The sequence below is a fragment of the Marmota flaviventris genome, chromosome 11 (genome assembly GCF_047511675.1).
Source record: "Marmota flaviventris isolate mMarFla1 chromosome 11, mMarFla1.hap1, whole genome shotgun sequence".
NCBI lineage: Eukaryota > Metazoa > Chordata > Mammalia > Rodentia > Sciuridae > Marmota > Marmota flaviventris.
This window is the reverse complement of record NC_092508.1, coordinates 809,065-823,805: the sequence shown is the minus strand read 5'-3', so window position 1 is coordinate 823,805 and position 14,741 is coordinate 809,065. Positions and strand designations below refer to the sequence as shown.

Genomic DNA, 14,741 nt, shown 5'->3' with positions numbered 1-14,741 from the left:
GCAGAAGGGAGGTGTCAATTTTGGAAAAATTGTACCACCGATGACATCATCAGCATAAATACCCCAACACTACCACAAGTCGCTGCACCAACAGATAGTTCACAATGCATACAAGTGATTCATAGTCCAGGCAAGTTCTGCAAGCAGTTCAGTGATGGCTATTGTAGAAGCTGTAGATTGGTTTTATTTTTGTCTTCACTGGCACTGGGATGAAGATAGGAATTCTGGCAATAATGGCTAAAGAAAAAATTATGTAACATTCCAGAAGGCACTAAAAGAAAACAATTTTCTTAACAATTTACATTGTCTTGAAGAGAATTATTAAATATAATGAAAAGGAAAGGTGAAAGTAAACAAACAGATCTGTTAACCTCCTTTTTTGTTCACATTTTAAAACAATCCTCAACAGCTGTTTACCCAATTTAAATTAAGCCATTTAAATCACGTGAATAAAAAATTATTTGGATCCATTTTTTCATGAGCGCTCATCATACATGATATATGGACATACGTACATTCAAACATATAACACAAAACACAAGTGTGCACACATAATATAATACATACAACACATAACATAATAGTAAAGGCCTTATAACTTTTTACAGGTGAAATCTCCATTGCAATGTTTAAAAACTCTATAGTCAAAAAATAGAACTGATCAGCAAAACATTAACCTAGGTCTGTATGAGCTCAAAAAACAAAATAGAACTTCATGATGTGGGAAAGGGCAATAATAAAATAGATATTGAAAAAAGCATCCTGGTTCTGTCGCAGATGTAAGAATAACCAAACTAGAGTTTTGGATATCAGTTGTTATGGATTTGAGCCAAATCATCTTCTTTTTGGTCTGTAGAAATCGCTTTAGTTAATCTCTCTGGAATCCAAATCGGTTGCTGTTCTCCCTGTGGAAACACACATACAGACCCACGACTCCAGACAATTACTGGGTCAGGACCTTTCCATTGTCCTGTTAGAATATCCTTCCAAAGTACCTTGGGCTTATGACATTTTTTGGACACATATGACTTTCTGCAGCACTAAGCCCTGATGAATCCAAATTTAAAAAGTTTAGAGTAAAAAGGGTTATTTTAAGTTTATCTTTGGGGGATATATACCCCTTTCCAATTCCCTCTTTTTGCTTTAATAAGTATATTTTAATAGTTTGATGAGCTCTTTCAACTATGCCTTGTCCCTGTGGATTGTATGGGATTCCTGTTATATGAGTAATGCCAAATGATGAGCAAAATTGTTTAAAAGAGGTAGAAGTATAACCAGGGGCATTATCTGTTTTTAACTGTTTTGGAACGCCCACAGTGGCAAAATTTTGTAAGCAATGAGCTATAACATCTTTAGTTTTTTCTCCGGCATGAAGGGAGCCCATCAAAAATCCAGAAGAAGCATCAACTGTAACATGCAAATATTTTAATTTTCCAAATTCTGGCAAGTGTGTGACGTCCATCTGCCAAATATGGTTAGGTATCAATCCTCTAGGATTGACTCCAAGATTAACTTGTGGTAAAAAGGTCACACAATTTTGACATTGTTTTATTATTTGTCTAGCTTGTTCCTTAGTTATTTTAAAATGCTTTTGTAAAGTATTAGCATTGACATGGAAATTTTTATGAAAATTTATAGCTTCTTCTAGTGTAGAGAAAATATGTATGTCATGTGTAGTTTTATCTGCTAAATCATTGCCCAAACTAAGGGCTCCAGGCAATCCTGTATGTGCCCTGATATGTCCTATAAAGAATGGATCTTTTCTGTCCCAGATTAGACTTTGTATAGTGGAAAGCAAAGAGAAAACAGTAGAGGAAGGGGAAATCCTACCAGCATCTTCAAGAGATACTATAGCATTAACTATATACTGACTATCAGAAAATAAATTAAATACTGAATCTTTAAACATCACAAAGCTTGTAATACTGCATTAAGCTCTACCTTTTGAGCTGATTGTTTGGGTACTAAAAATGTAAAAGTTTGATCAGGGGTAACTATTGCTGCTGTACCATTATTTGATCCATCAGTGAATATATTTGGAGCATTCATGATAGGTGTTTTTCTTGTCATTTTTGGAAAAACTACAGGATGCAATGACCAAAAAGACAATAAAGGATTAGATAGTAAGTGGTTATCAAATAAAACATTAGATTTGCACATGATTATTGCCCAAGTATTTAAGTCATTAGCTAACTCATCAATTTGATTCATAGTATATGGAGTAATAATTTTATTGGGAGAAATTCCAAACACTCCCTTTGCTGCTTTTATTCCTTTGAGTATTAATTGTCCTACAGCCTCAGGATACCTAGTAAGAATAGTGTTAGGAGAATAAGATAAATGTATCCACAATAATGGACCTTCTTGCCAAAATACTCCTGTAGGAATATTTTTTGTTGGTAGTACAATAAATAATAAAGGCAAACTTACATCAATTCTATCCAAATGCATATTTTCCATATATGTTTCAATGATTTTTAATGCCTTTCTTGCTTCAGGCGTTAACATGCGGGGTGAATTTGGATCTGATGGACCTTTTAGGATATCAAATAAAGGTCCCAACTCTCCTGTAGGTATGCCTAGATAAGGCCTTATCCAATTTATGTCTCCTAATAACTTTTGAAAGTCATTAAGTAATTTGAGTTGATCTACTCGTATTTGAATTTTTGGTGGATGGACCATGGTTGAGGATAATAGAACTCTTAAATAATTAATTGGAAAATTTAATTGTACTTTATCTATTGCTATCTCTAGATTATAATTTTTTAATAAGTTTGTAAGTGTGGCATAACACTCTAGCAATGTGTTTTTATCTTTGTGTGCTAATAATACATCATCCATATAGTGAAATATTTGTAGTTCAGGATTTTGATTTCTAAGTGGCTGGATTACTTTGTTAACATAAATTTGACACATAGTTGGGCTGTTAGCCATCCCTTGAGGGAGTACTTTCCACTCATATCTCTGATCAGGACCTTCATGATTCAGTGCAGGGATAGTAAATGCAAAACATGGACTATCCTCAGGATGAATTGGAATTGAAAAAAAACAATCTTTAATATCTATAACTAAAACATACCAGGTTTTTGGCAAAGCAGACAATTGAGGAATCCCTGATTGAGCAGGTCCCATAATAACCATCTCATTATTAATGGCTCTTAAATCTTGCAATAATCTCCATTTACCAGATTTCTTTTTGATGACAAAAATGGGAGTATTATGGGGAGATACAGAAGGTTGTATATGTCCTTCCACTAATTGTTGTTTGACCAGGTCATGGGCTGCTTGTATCTTTTCTTTAGTCAGGGGCCACTGAGGAACCCATACTGGTATTTCTGATTTCCAAGTAATTTTTATTGTCTCAGTGGCCCTTTCTGAAAATCCAACCCATGTCTGTCCGTTCCTTGATCTATTTGTATTGGTGCTGCTATACCTTGTTCTTGTTTTTCTAATCTTTTTCCTTTCCTAAAACCTTGTCTAGTCATAATAGTTGGTGCATTTTGGTTGATGTTATTTGTTAATGTCAAACCTAATTGATCTAGGACATATCATCCCCATAAATTTACGGGAAGATGATCCAATACATATGGCTGTATAGTTCCTTCACATCCTTCAGGATCCTTCCAATCTAATACCATTGCACTTCTATGGGGATTAGTCGCCACTCCTAGGCCTCGAAGCGTTTGAGAGGCTTGTTGTAATGGCCAATGTTTTGGCCATTCTTGACGAGAGATGATGCTAATGTCTGCACCTGTATCCAGTAGCCCATTAAATTCATGTCCTTGAATATTTAGTTTTAGCATTGGGTGAGAATCTAAATTTAAAGAAAGCATAGCCCAATCTACACCTGTGGAGCCTAATCCCTTGGAACCTCTTTCTACAGTACGACTGGAAAATTTATCATGTAGGCTGGGTATTATTAATAACTGTGCTATTCTATCTCCTGGTGAAATTACTGATATACCTTTTGGAGAACTGGCTATAATTTTTATTTTACCTTCATAATCGGGATCAATTACCCCAGGACTTATCATAAGTCCTTTTAGAGTAGAAGAGCTGCGTCCCAATAATAAGCCTACTGTTCCTTTGGGAAGAGGTCCTTTTACCCCTGTGGGAATGATTTGAACTCCCATCTCTGGAGTTAGTACTGCTCTGGCGGAGGCGCAGATGTCCAACCCTGCACTCCCTCTGGTTTGTCTGATGAGGGATCTGATGGACAATGTGTCCTGGGCACTACCCTGATGGGGTTGCTGGGTTCCTCCAGTGCTCCGTATATTTGTGGTTTTTGGGCCCTGGAGCATTGGGCCCCCCTGTCCATTTTTTGGCAATGGAGCCCGATGCCTTTCTCCACGATATCGTGGATAAACACCTGGTCCTTGATCATTTTTTGATAATGGAGTACCCTCTATGGTGGTTTGAGAACGGCATTCATTAGCCCAATGTCTCCCTCTACGGCATCGTGGGCAAATACCCGGTATTCTATTCCTTTGATACCTAGTTTTGTTAAACCCTCCTCCTATGGGGCAATTCCTTTTAAAATGTCCTGTTTGTTCACAATTGTAGCATGTTCTTGGCCTGGCATCTAAAGCCTGTTTTACTGCAGCTGCCACGACTTGCTCTTGTTCATTAATGTCTCTACATAATTTAATATATGTGTTTAAATCTTCATGTTTCCATGGTCTAATGATTTCTCGTACCAACGATTCGCTTGGTCATAAGCCAGTTGTTTTATTAATGGCATTGCTTGTTCTGTATTCCCAAAAACTCTGGTAGCTGTTTGAATAAGCCTATCTACAAATTCAGCATAAGGTTCATTAGCTCCTTGTATTACCTTAGATAATTGACCTTGTAAACCTCCATGTCCTTGTAAAGTCTTCCATGCCCTAACCGCCTCTGCAGCAATTTGTGCGTATACGCCAGGATCATATGCAATTTGTTGCTGCTGATCCTCATAAGGTCCCTTTCCTAACAACATATCTAGATTTCTCTGCATTTCGCCTAGCTGCTGCATTTCGCCTAGCCATCTCCTTGCAAAATTCCTCATTGGCAACCTTCCATAACAGGTATTGTCCTCCATTTAGCACAGCTTTACACATATTAGCCCAATCTGCTGGCGTCATGTTCAAGTTGTTAATGGATTCGACCAAGCTTACAGTGAAGGGTGCTTGAGGACCATAGGTTGTTACAGCCTCTTTTAGCTGCTTCACTGTTTTGAAATTTAAAGCACGGTGAATTCGCTGCCCTCCTACCTCAAATACAGGGCATGCTAATCTTTGAGGTCCTGTCTCAGGATCCCAACTATCAACTGCAGGGGTTGGGGGCCTCCCAGCATATGGAGGTGGCGCTGTTGGTTGGACACTTACTTCCTCTGGTGATAGAAAGGTGTTAGTAGCAGTCTCCTGTTGTAACTTTCCCCCTGATGGCTTTTTCTGCTGTACACTTTCTTTCTCTGTCTGACTAGCTTGAGAGACCTTTGGACTAAGCAAACAAGATACCAACGTCCACAATAGCCAACTGGCAGAGTCCCTGGGCTTTTCTTTTCTATTCTTTTTAAATCTTCACCATGATGGTTCCATTGTGATATATTTAACAACTCCTCCTTGAAAAGCCATGGGCTAAATTTTTGTATTGTATCTACGTATGCCCTGACTGCTCTTGATTTTACTGGGGTGCCTCCTTCCTCTAACAATTTACTTAACACTCTTTCGGTTTGTTTTTTATTAATTTCTGATCCCAGATTTCTACTATAATACAACCCAACAAGATGACGCCAAACAAAACCGAGATAGAATGAAACAAAAATGGAACAACAAAGAATCATTATAGCCTTTCTCCCTATCTGTTCCTCAGAGGTGAGCGGTTTTTCTTCCGTCTCACCCATCTCCAGGGACAGGCAACTTAAAACAAAGTGAAGCAAAACAAAAGAGGAATCTTTAAATGGCTCCCCATCCTCTCGCCCTGCCCTCAGGGGCGAGCAGTTTACCTTATCACTTACCCTCAGTCGTTCCCATACGGCCACCAAATGCCGCAGTCTGGCTTGGCACAATTCAGGAGCCACTTGTCAAAAGAAACGAACTTTATTTTTAGAACCACACACACCACACCACACAGCTCCTCAGGAAAAACCCTCAGAGCCCAACTGCCACCACCGGCTTCCCACAAGCCTCTCCACCTCCCCACTCCTCCTGCTCTTGAGGCCGATTGGCTGGGTCGCGTGGGTGGAGCCAAAAGAGTCCCCCAATGAGCAGCTCCGTGGTCTGAAAGGGCGGGGAAACAGCCCAATGAGCATCACCGCAGAGGAGCCAATCAGCTAGAAGTTGCTGGGGCGCTGTGAGCCAATCATCAGCTGGAAGTCTGAAAGTTTGCTGGGGCCCCTTCGGCTGTGGCTCTCAACACTGCAGCTTCCCTATGGCGAGCATTTAGATAGCCTGTCTTCACACGGAGCAGCGTTCCTCCCTCTCTGTTGGATGCATACCTGGGGGACGGGTTTCCGTGCTCCATCTTCCTGGGCGACTGGCCCCTGCGTTACATTTCCTTCTCTTCTCTTGCTGGCTTGGAGCTCTGCCACCCCGTCCTGTCAGGAGTCTGCACAGGGCTCTGCCCCGGTGCTGCACACTGCACGCCTGGTGTCCTTGCCACTAGTTCTGCAGACCCTCTCACAACCCACGGCCCCTGTGGGTTCCCTACATGGCCACTGCCCACTGGGTCAGTCTGTGACCCCCTCTACATCTCTCCCCTGACCCCTGTGGTTGAAGGTCGACCCCACCCCCTCCCCAGTGGGGTCCGTTCTTCTCTCCTTCCTCCTGTGCCGCTTGCTGGTCGGCCGTGAGGGACGTCTCTGGGCGGCAGGCCTTGTTTTCTTCCCCTCTTGGGCCCTCGGCTGTGGGAGTCGGCCGCCTGCTCCCGTACCACCTTCCGTGGTTTCTGCAGCTTCTCCTTCTCAGGGCACGTCCGTGTCTCTGGCTGCCTGAGTTCCCAGCACTTGCTTGCGTGCTGCGGCTTGGTTCTTATTTTTCTAGAACGAGTCCTGGGATTGAACAGATGGACTGACACACAGTCAGTTCTGGGAGCGTCTCAGACATGCCCTCTGACCCTCTCTTCCTCCTGGGGCTTCAGAAGGTGCCCTTGTCTGGCCCTTGAGCACCTTCCTGTCTCTGTTCTCGTTTCTGGGTGGTTTCTTCCAAACCATCCTCCACTCCAGTTCACTGGTCTCCCTAACACTGTATCAGATCTGCTTTCAAGCCTGTCCCTTTAGTTCCTAATTTCTATTATTTTGTTTCCTTTTATCATATTCATTTGATTCTTTACACTGTCTTCTTTGATCAGTAACTATGCTGATGGCTTCTTTTCCTCCCTGCTCCCCCCAGTGTTTCCTTGTGTGAAATGCACATGGCATAACCACGCTGCTGGTGCAGATGCGAGCCCTGCGCTCAGAGCTGCAGTGTGAGCACCTGCACAGCTGCCCACAGAGGGCGCCTCTTGCTCAACTGAACCTCCACACGGCTGCACGAGGACTCCAGGAAGCCGTGGGCAGGACGACCTGGGGTGCGTGTGGACCTGGCCCTGTGGTCAGGGCCCTGGGGACTGGCTGGCTGCACTGACCGCATCTCCAGGGCTCACCACCCTGCTACACCTGGGACTCCCTCTCTTCTTAAGGCTGAATAACATCCCATTCTTTCTCTGTCTGTCCTTTTACCAGTGGACGCTGGAGTGGCCTCCAGCTTCTTGCTGTTGTGAATAATGACGCTATGCACCTGGGCACACAATGCAAATCCTCAAGACCTGGCCTTTGACCTGGCTTTATATGCAGGAGCGAAATGGCCGGGGCCTTCTGTGGTCACCATTACTCATTCTATTCCCCCTTTCCATTTCACCATTACATCTCCACCAGCAAGGCCTGAGAGCTCCAGTGCTCACAGCCGCTCGTGCTCTGTGCCTCCCACCTCCCAGGTGGTCAGGTAGGGTGGTCAGGTAGGGCGGTCGGCCCTTCACAGGTTTCTTGCAGAGAGGACCTCTCACAGCAGGCCAGGGCCACCAGGGCCAGGGACAGGCTCTCAGCAGATAGTGCTTGGGAAGCTGAGTGGCCACACAGGAAAGAATGCCGTCAGAGCCCCTGGCACTGCAACCAACAGAGTCAAAGTAGATCAAAGGCTAACACTGGAACTCAGGGGAAACCCGGGGGCAGCCACTGGGCAGCGATTTCTTGGGTAGGAAACCAGAGTCATTGGCAACAAAAGAAAACAGGCATAGAGGACTTCCTGGACCTTTGGGACATCAAAAGAGACAGTCAACAGTGTCACAAACCCCCGGCATGGAGGAGACATCTGCCAGCCATGTCCTGATGAGGGGTTGGTGTCCAGAATACAGAAAGAGCTCTCAAATTCCACAACTAAACACAAACAACCTGATTCAAAAATGGGCAAAGGACATTTGTGCAGTGACAGAGATTGAGCCCAGGGACACTACCTCTGAACTGCATCCCCAGCCCTCCCCCACCTCTTTCTCACTCCGTCAGGCTGATCAGGGACCTGGCTCCAGCTAGCCCTGAGCTCTCACATGGCCCTCTCTCCTTCCTGAGCTGCCTGGAACCTGACCCTCCACCTGGGCCAGCAGGACCTCGTGTGCCACCACACCTGGCTTGACTGTTTTCTTGATGGAATCTTAAGATTGGCATCTTATTTCTTTGAGCCTTGCTATTGGATAGTAGGAGCCTGACGGTGCCACACCTGGTGTCCCTCTCTGCTGAGGCCTTCCTGTGTGCTTGATCATCTTTATGTCCTCGGTTTACAAGTCACTTGTAGGAATGACTTGAGGCCAAGATGACACCACCTCCCTCCAGAGCATACTTTCGTTTGCTTCTGCCTGGAAGAGGCCACCCTACCCACACCCCGGGACCCACGTGCCTGGAGCCAGGGCCCAGCGCCCCTGCAGGCTGATCAGGGACCTGGCTCCAGCTAGCCCTGAGCTCTCACATGGCCCTCTCTCCTTCCTGAGCCGCCGCTGGGCTCTGGAAAGGCAGTGAGGACAGGGGCCAGCCCCCACGCCTCTCCTGGCCCTGGCTCGGACCCTGGTGCTCTGGGGACAGAGTGCATCATCCACCTTTTTGTTGATCTGAACACACACATGCCCTCACTGGAGGGAGTCCCAGCAGCCTTTTCTAAAGGCCCAGTTCTGCTCACATTCTTCCCAGCAGCAAAGAACGACAATATGGGGCCAGCACTGTGACCGCAAACTCGTATGCCTTTGCCCAGCCCCCTGTGAGGTCAGAGCTGGTGTCTTAAGCTACTATAACAAAGTGCCTGAGACTGGGAAGCTTATGAACAACAGGAGCATTCTTCTCACGGCCCTGGTTCTTTCAGAGTTGATGCCAGAGAGGCCTGCTTCCTGGGGTCTTCCAACTGTGTCCTCACGTGGCAGGCCACCCTTTGGCCTTTATAAGGTCACTGATCCCCTTCCTCAGAGCTCCGCCCTCATGGTCTCCTCCCTCCAGAAGGCCCCACCCCCTCACACATCATCTTGGGGGTGAGGATGGGTTTGGGGACTGAGCCGGTGTGAGCTCAGTCTCCTAGGTGAGAAGACCAGAGCCAGGGGGTAGCTGACCTGTCTCGGGGACACAGAGTCAGGCCTGAATTCTGCCTGTCTGAATGCAGAGCCTCTGCTCAGCCTCTGCTGCTCTGAAGCCTCCTGGGCTCCCCACTTCCATCCTCCGCCGGCTGTGCTGGCCCTGGCCCGGACCCCACCCTTCCCGATGGCCCAAGAAACCCTGGAAGCCGTAAAGGCTGCTGGGCAGGCCAAGAGCAGCAGGCCCTGCCGGGAGGGAGTTCCACAGCAGGCCTCAGGCACTCGGCTCACGTCAGAACCTGGTCCTGAGCACCCGCTTGCCCGGGGCGGGGTGCAGCCAGACCCTGCGGCCCCATCTCAGGGTCCCCCTGGGGATGCTGCTGAGGCTGGGTCGCCCTCCCAAGATGTCTGATCAGGAGGGAGGAGGCACCATGCCACAGCTTCCCGCTTTCTCTCTCCCAGGTGAACAACAACGGCATCATCTCCTTCCTCAAGGAGGTCTCCCAGTTCACCCCCGTGGCCTTCCCTATCGCCAAGGACCGCTGCGTGGTGGCGGCCTTCTGGGCAGATGTGGACAACAGGCGTTCAGGTGACGTCTACTACCGGGAGGCCACGGACCCAGCCACGCTGCACAGAGCCACGGAGGACATCAGACGCTACTTCCCTGAGCTCCCAGACTTCTCTGCCACCTGGGTCTTTGTCGCCACATGGTACCGAGTGACCTTCTTTGGAGGCAGCTCTTCTTCTCCTGTGAGTCCAGGCCTTGGTCCTGAGAAGGGAGGGTATCTAGCTAGGACCCTCCCCAAGGCAGGCCAGGTGCAGTCCCTCATCCACACCCAAGAGGAACATGGGGCTCAGGAATCCAAGTCCCCGCAGCAGAGAGTATATCAACTTCCTTGGCCGAGGTCATGGACCCGTGGAGGAGGGTGGAGCCTTCTCCTCCCAGACCTCCTGGACGCTGCACACTTGCAGCAGATGGGCTAGTGACTCTGTCAGGTGAGCAGGAGTCAGGAGGACTTCCATTTGGAATGCCCAGCACTCAGGGACTCTGCAGGAGCCATTCCGTTTCTGTTCCCCGCCCTTGGCAATGCCAGCCAGCCAGTATGCTAACAGGAATTCCTGGGCACTCTGCCCAGCCTGGTGAGAACAGGTGGGTGGACGCTCCCTTAGGAGGACAGTGTTTATTGAGCACCTACTATGTCAAGGCCTGTGTTGGATATTGGGCCACAACTGCCCAGATAGATGCTAATTCCCCTGAAAGAGGTACCAAGGGGCACACGTCCCGAGCTATCTGTTCACCACTCAATAAACACTTTTTAGGGCACCTGCTAAGCAGCAGGCAGTGTCTTGGGCACTGGGGACACAGCCCTGGACAAAGCAGACAGGAGTAGTGCAGCCCATTCAGCATACTCCAGTGGAGGTGACAGGAACAGCGTGTCCCGGGCACCAGGCACCAGATGTGCTCGGAGGCACAGGGGGCACTTGGCAGCACTTCCCGCGCTGCCAGGAGCAGGCTCATCAACACAAAGTGGACGTCACGGTTCTTGCATCTCCTCGCAGCTTGTGGAAACACTGAGGTTGGCCAGCTCCCACAGCCCCGCTGTTGGCCCTGATGGTGGCTGTCACATCTTGGTTAGGTTCACTTTCCCAAAGCACAGTGCCCATTCCCCTGTTTGCTCACACTACAGTGCCCGCCGCGGCTCCCATGGTCTCCATGGCTGCCAGCCAGCCCGGGGCCCTGCTGTGCCTCAACTTGTCTCACCTGGACGTGGACAAAATCCATGTGCTACAAGGCTGTGGGGTGGCACCACGTGGCCCCAAGTGGCCCCTGGCATGGTGGTGTCCTGGAGACCCATGGCCTGCAGACCTGCAGCATCCCCTGAGTCCCCCCCACACCTCGCGGTGCCAGTGCCTGACCCCAGCCGCGGGCTATGTCTTTGTCCCTCCTTGGCAACCCAGCAGGCCACAGAAGGTGCTTCTGAGGGACTTGGGTGTCTTTGCTCTCGGGGGCGGTCGGGTCAGCTGCTGCTGCTGGTGTCCTCCGCTGTGGAGGGATGCTCTGGGGCTTTCCCTGTGATCCGTGACGCTGCCCTGCAGTGAAGGATATCCATGTCCACCTGCCACGGGTCACAAGGGCTTCTTCACGTGGCTATTTGACACTCCGTTTGATCTTACAACACTTTCTTCTATTAAGAAGTTTTTTCCCCAATATGTAAGTCTCCCTGTTGGTCCCTGCTGTTAACAAACGTCGTACTTAAAGGTCCTTTTCCTCACGAGGTGTGGACACATGGGCCTCTTTTCTTCTAGGATTTCCATGGCTGTGTTTTAAAGCCACACTTGGTTGGGATTAATCAGGTACTGTGTAAAAGCAGGCTCGGAGTCTGTTCTCTCAGGAAGCTTCCCCCGTGTGACCCAGTCATTTCTTGAACGGTCCCAATTCCTCACCCCAACGTAAAACGACGTCTCTTACGTGGACACTGCCCACCACAGAACACAGGTCATAAACCTGGAGGATGCAGAACTGCTTTTCTCTAGTTCCCCTGTAGCATCCCCCTTTTTTCTTTTTACATTTTTGTTCATTTCACACAAGGAATTTCATGGACTTGGCCAAGTGAGCACTAAGCCACTGCAGAGCCGCGTCCTCCTGGGTGGGCCCAGTCTGCTTCGTGCCCTAGGCGGCCTCCACCCAGTGCAGGGCACTCACGGCCCCTGCAGCAAGGCGGGGTGCTGTGCACTGGGCCCTCGCACTCCTGCCTGGCTGACTGTCCCCCTGTGGGGCGGACACTGAGTAGGCCCAGAGCAGGGCCTCGCTGCGGCCCCTGCCCAGCCCTCTCTCCTACACAGGTCAATACGTTCCAGACGGTGCTGGTCACCGACGGCAAGTCCTCCTTCACCATCTTCAACTACGAGTCCATCTCATGGACCACAGGCACTCATGCCAGCAGTGGGGGCAACTCTGGTGGCCTGGGGGGCATCGCAGCCCAGGTAGGTCACGGTGCGGCTGGTACTTGGTATCAAGGGGCCCCTATTCCTCCTGCTGGGACTGTCATGACCTGAAGGAGCGAGGCTGGGGTCACTGTAGGCAGATGTGCCCCACCGCCCTGCGGAAGCCAGAGTGAGGAGATCACAGTGACGAGGCACAACCAGGTGTCCTCAAGGAGGCCTCTCACTGCCCAGAACGACAGAAATCCTCAGGCTCAAAGGCACCATTGTCCCCTGATCCTCCTTACAGTGGCTCTTGATTGACAGATACAAAAGTGACCGGAAGCCCCTACCCTCAGTGTGGCCTCCACTCATCTTCTGACCCTCTCTGGCCCCAAGGCCCTCCGGGAGGCCCAGAAGCCCAGGGGTGAGGCTGGAGGCATGGGTCAGGGAACAGGGCCAGTGCTCCTGTAGCTGAGGCAAGGTTGGTTGACCTCAGGGCCTGGTAGGACTTACATATGCTGAGTCCCAGGTACAAGGCCATCTGCCCCACCATCTTTGACCTTGGCCACCCAGGGAAGGGTCAAGGAAATGTAAGGAGACCTGTCTCCCCTCCTACCCCCACCCCAGGCAGGCTTCAATGCGGGCGATGGGCGGCGCTACTTCAACATCCCTGGCTCGCGCACCGCGGACATCGCAGAGGTGGAGACCACCACCAACGTGGGTGTGCCCGGGCGCTGGGCGTTCAGAATCGATGATGCCCAGGTGCGCGTGGGGGGCTGCGGCCATACAAGTAAGAGGCTCAGGGCGGGGAGGGCTGAGGAATGGGGGCCTCAGGAGGGGCTGGGTGGGGTGCTGACCCAGGGCAGGGGGACCACGTGAGGACTACGTGAGGCCCGCCCTCCTGGAAGCACATGAACTGGGCAGGTCCTGGGGCTCGGCCCTGAGCCGGTTTCCCCAGGGGCTTATGGGATCCTGATGTAGGCTGGGACCGCAGGCGTGGGCCCACTCTTAGGGGTTGGTGTTGTGACCAGCCTGTGCCTGGTACAGACTGGGTGGTCCCCAGGTCCCTCCATCTGACCGCGCAGGCTGATGGGGCTTGTCCCTCCTGCACGAGCAGACGGCCCTGGGACAGCGTGGACCCTGGGACCGCCAGTGCTGCTGCGTGCAGCCTCGGGAGGCAAGACATCAGGTGACGGCCCAGGGGCGTCAGGTGACGGCCCAGGCATGTGGGGGAGCTGCTCCTCACAAGCCAAGCCGGTGCCACAGAGAGGCCTCTCCTGGGGCCTCCCCTCCCACCTCTGGGCCCGAGCCCACCCCGAGCTGGGTGCTTCTCCCTAGCGCCATTCCAGAGAGCCAGTACAATGCTGGGGACCCGCCAGACCAGCTGCAGGTGCAGGCACACACACAATGACCAAGAGGGAGGAGCACCAGGCATCTACTGGCCGGGGAGACACTCCTGAGTGCCCACCTCTGGGGAGAGGCCTGTGCCCACAAAGCAGACTGCGAGTAGGCCCCAGTTGGAGTTTGAGCTTAGGGAGTGGGCACTCCGTGGGCATGGCGTCCAGGAGCCACGCCCCCACCCCCAAGCTGGGGAGCCACAGGCCAGGTGTCTCAGATCAGGCTCCACCACGGATCTGGCACGGGCAGTTGAGGGTGCACATAGGTGCAGACACCCACTCCCAACCACTGCTTTGGGTGGGTCGGTGGGTCAGGTGGCCTGCCATTGGCCAAGGTATGGGGTTGGGTTGAGGAAAAGGTGCAGGTGGGGTCCTGTGGGCAGGCCAGGCCTGGAGCTGTGAAGTACGAGCCTGGGGAAAGGGGCCCTCAGAAGAGGGTCCTGCCCGTCCTTGGGGGCCCTCCTGCCCACTGTCCAGGATCTCTGGATGAACAGTTAGAGGGGCCTCCAGGTCCCCGATACCCCTGCGGGCGGGGACACTGCATGCTCCAAGCCAGCCTCGCAGCAGCATGCAGACTGTCCAGCTCCAGGGTCAGCTCTGAGGACTCCACGAGTGTGGCTCATCAGCAGGGGGGTCAGTGTGTGCTGAGAGGCAGCGCATCCACATCTGGAAGTCGGATTCTGAGAAAGCAGGGCCCACAGGCAGCACCATTCAGCAGGTGGCCAAGCATAGGGAGGCTGGGCGGGCAGCACGGGGTCCTTCCAGGAGTCTCCCTGGGACCCTCTTAGCAACAGGAATCCAAGTCCTCGGGATGCTGTTGTCACCTGCTGATTTGTGCTTATCAGCCACAGGTTCCAA

The 14,741-nt window shown here is 50.5% G+C and overlaps 1 protein-coding gene across 10 annotated transcripts in view; it reads left to right on the top strand.

Annotated features, from left to right (window-relative positions):
- The window catches only part of Sned1 (sushi, nidogen and EGF like domains 1), a 75,029-nt gene that overhangs the window by 13,167 nt on the left and 47,121 nt on the right, over positions 1 to 14,741 (top strand). For 9 of the 10 annotated variants that reach the window (XR_011709201.1, XM_071619480.1, XM_071619479.1 and 6 more), the window contains exons 2-4: positions 10,024 to 10,311; positions 12,406 to 12,546; positions 13,114 to 13,276. Coding sequence is in view for 9 of the 10 variants with exons in the window: in XM_071619480.1 (XP_071475581.1) it covers positions 10,024 to 10,311; positions 12,406 to 12,546; positions 13,114 to 13,276 (592 nt within the window). In the remaining variant the exon portion in view is untranslated. The other variant, XM_071619481.1, reaches the window with a different exon arrangement.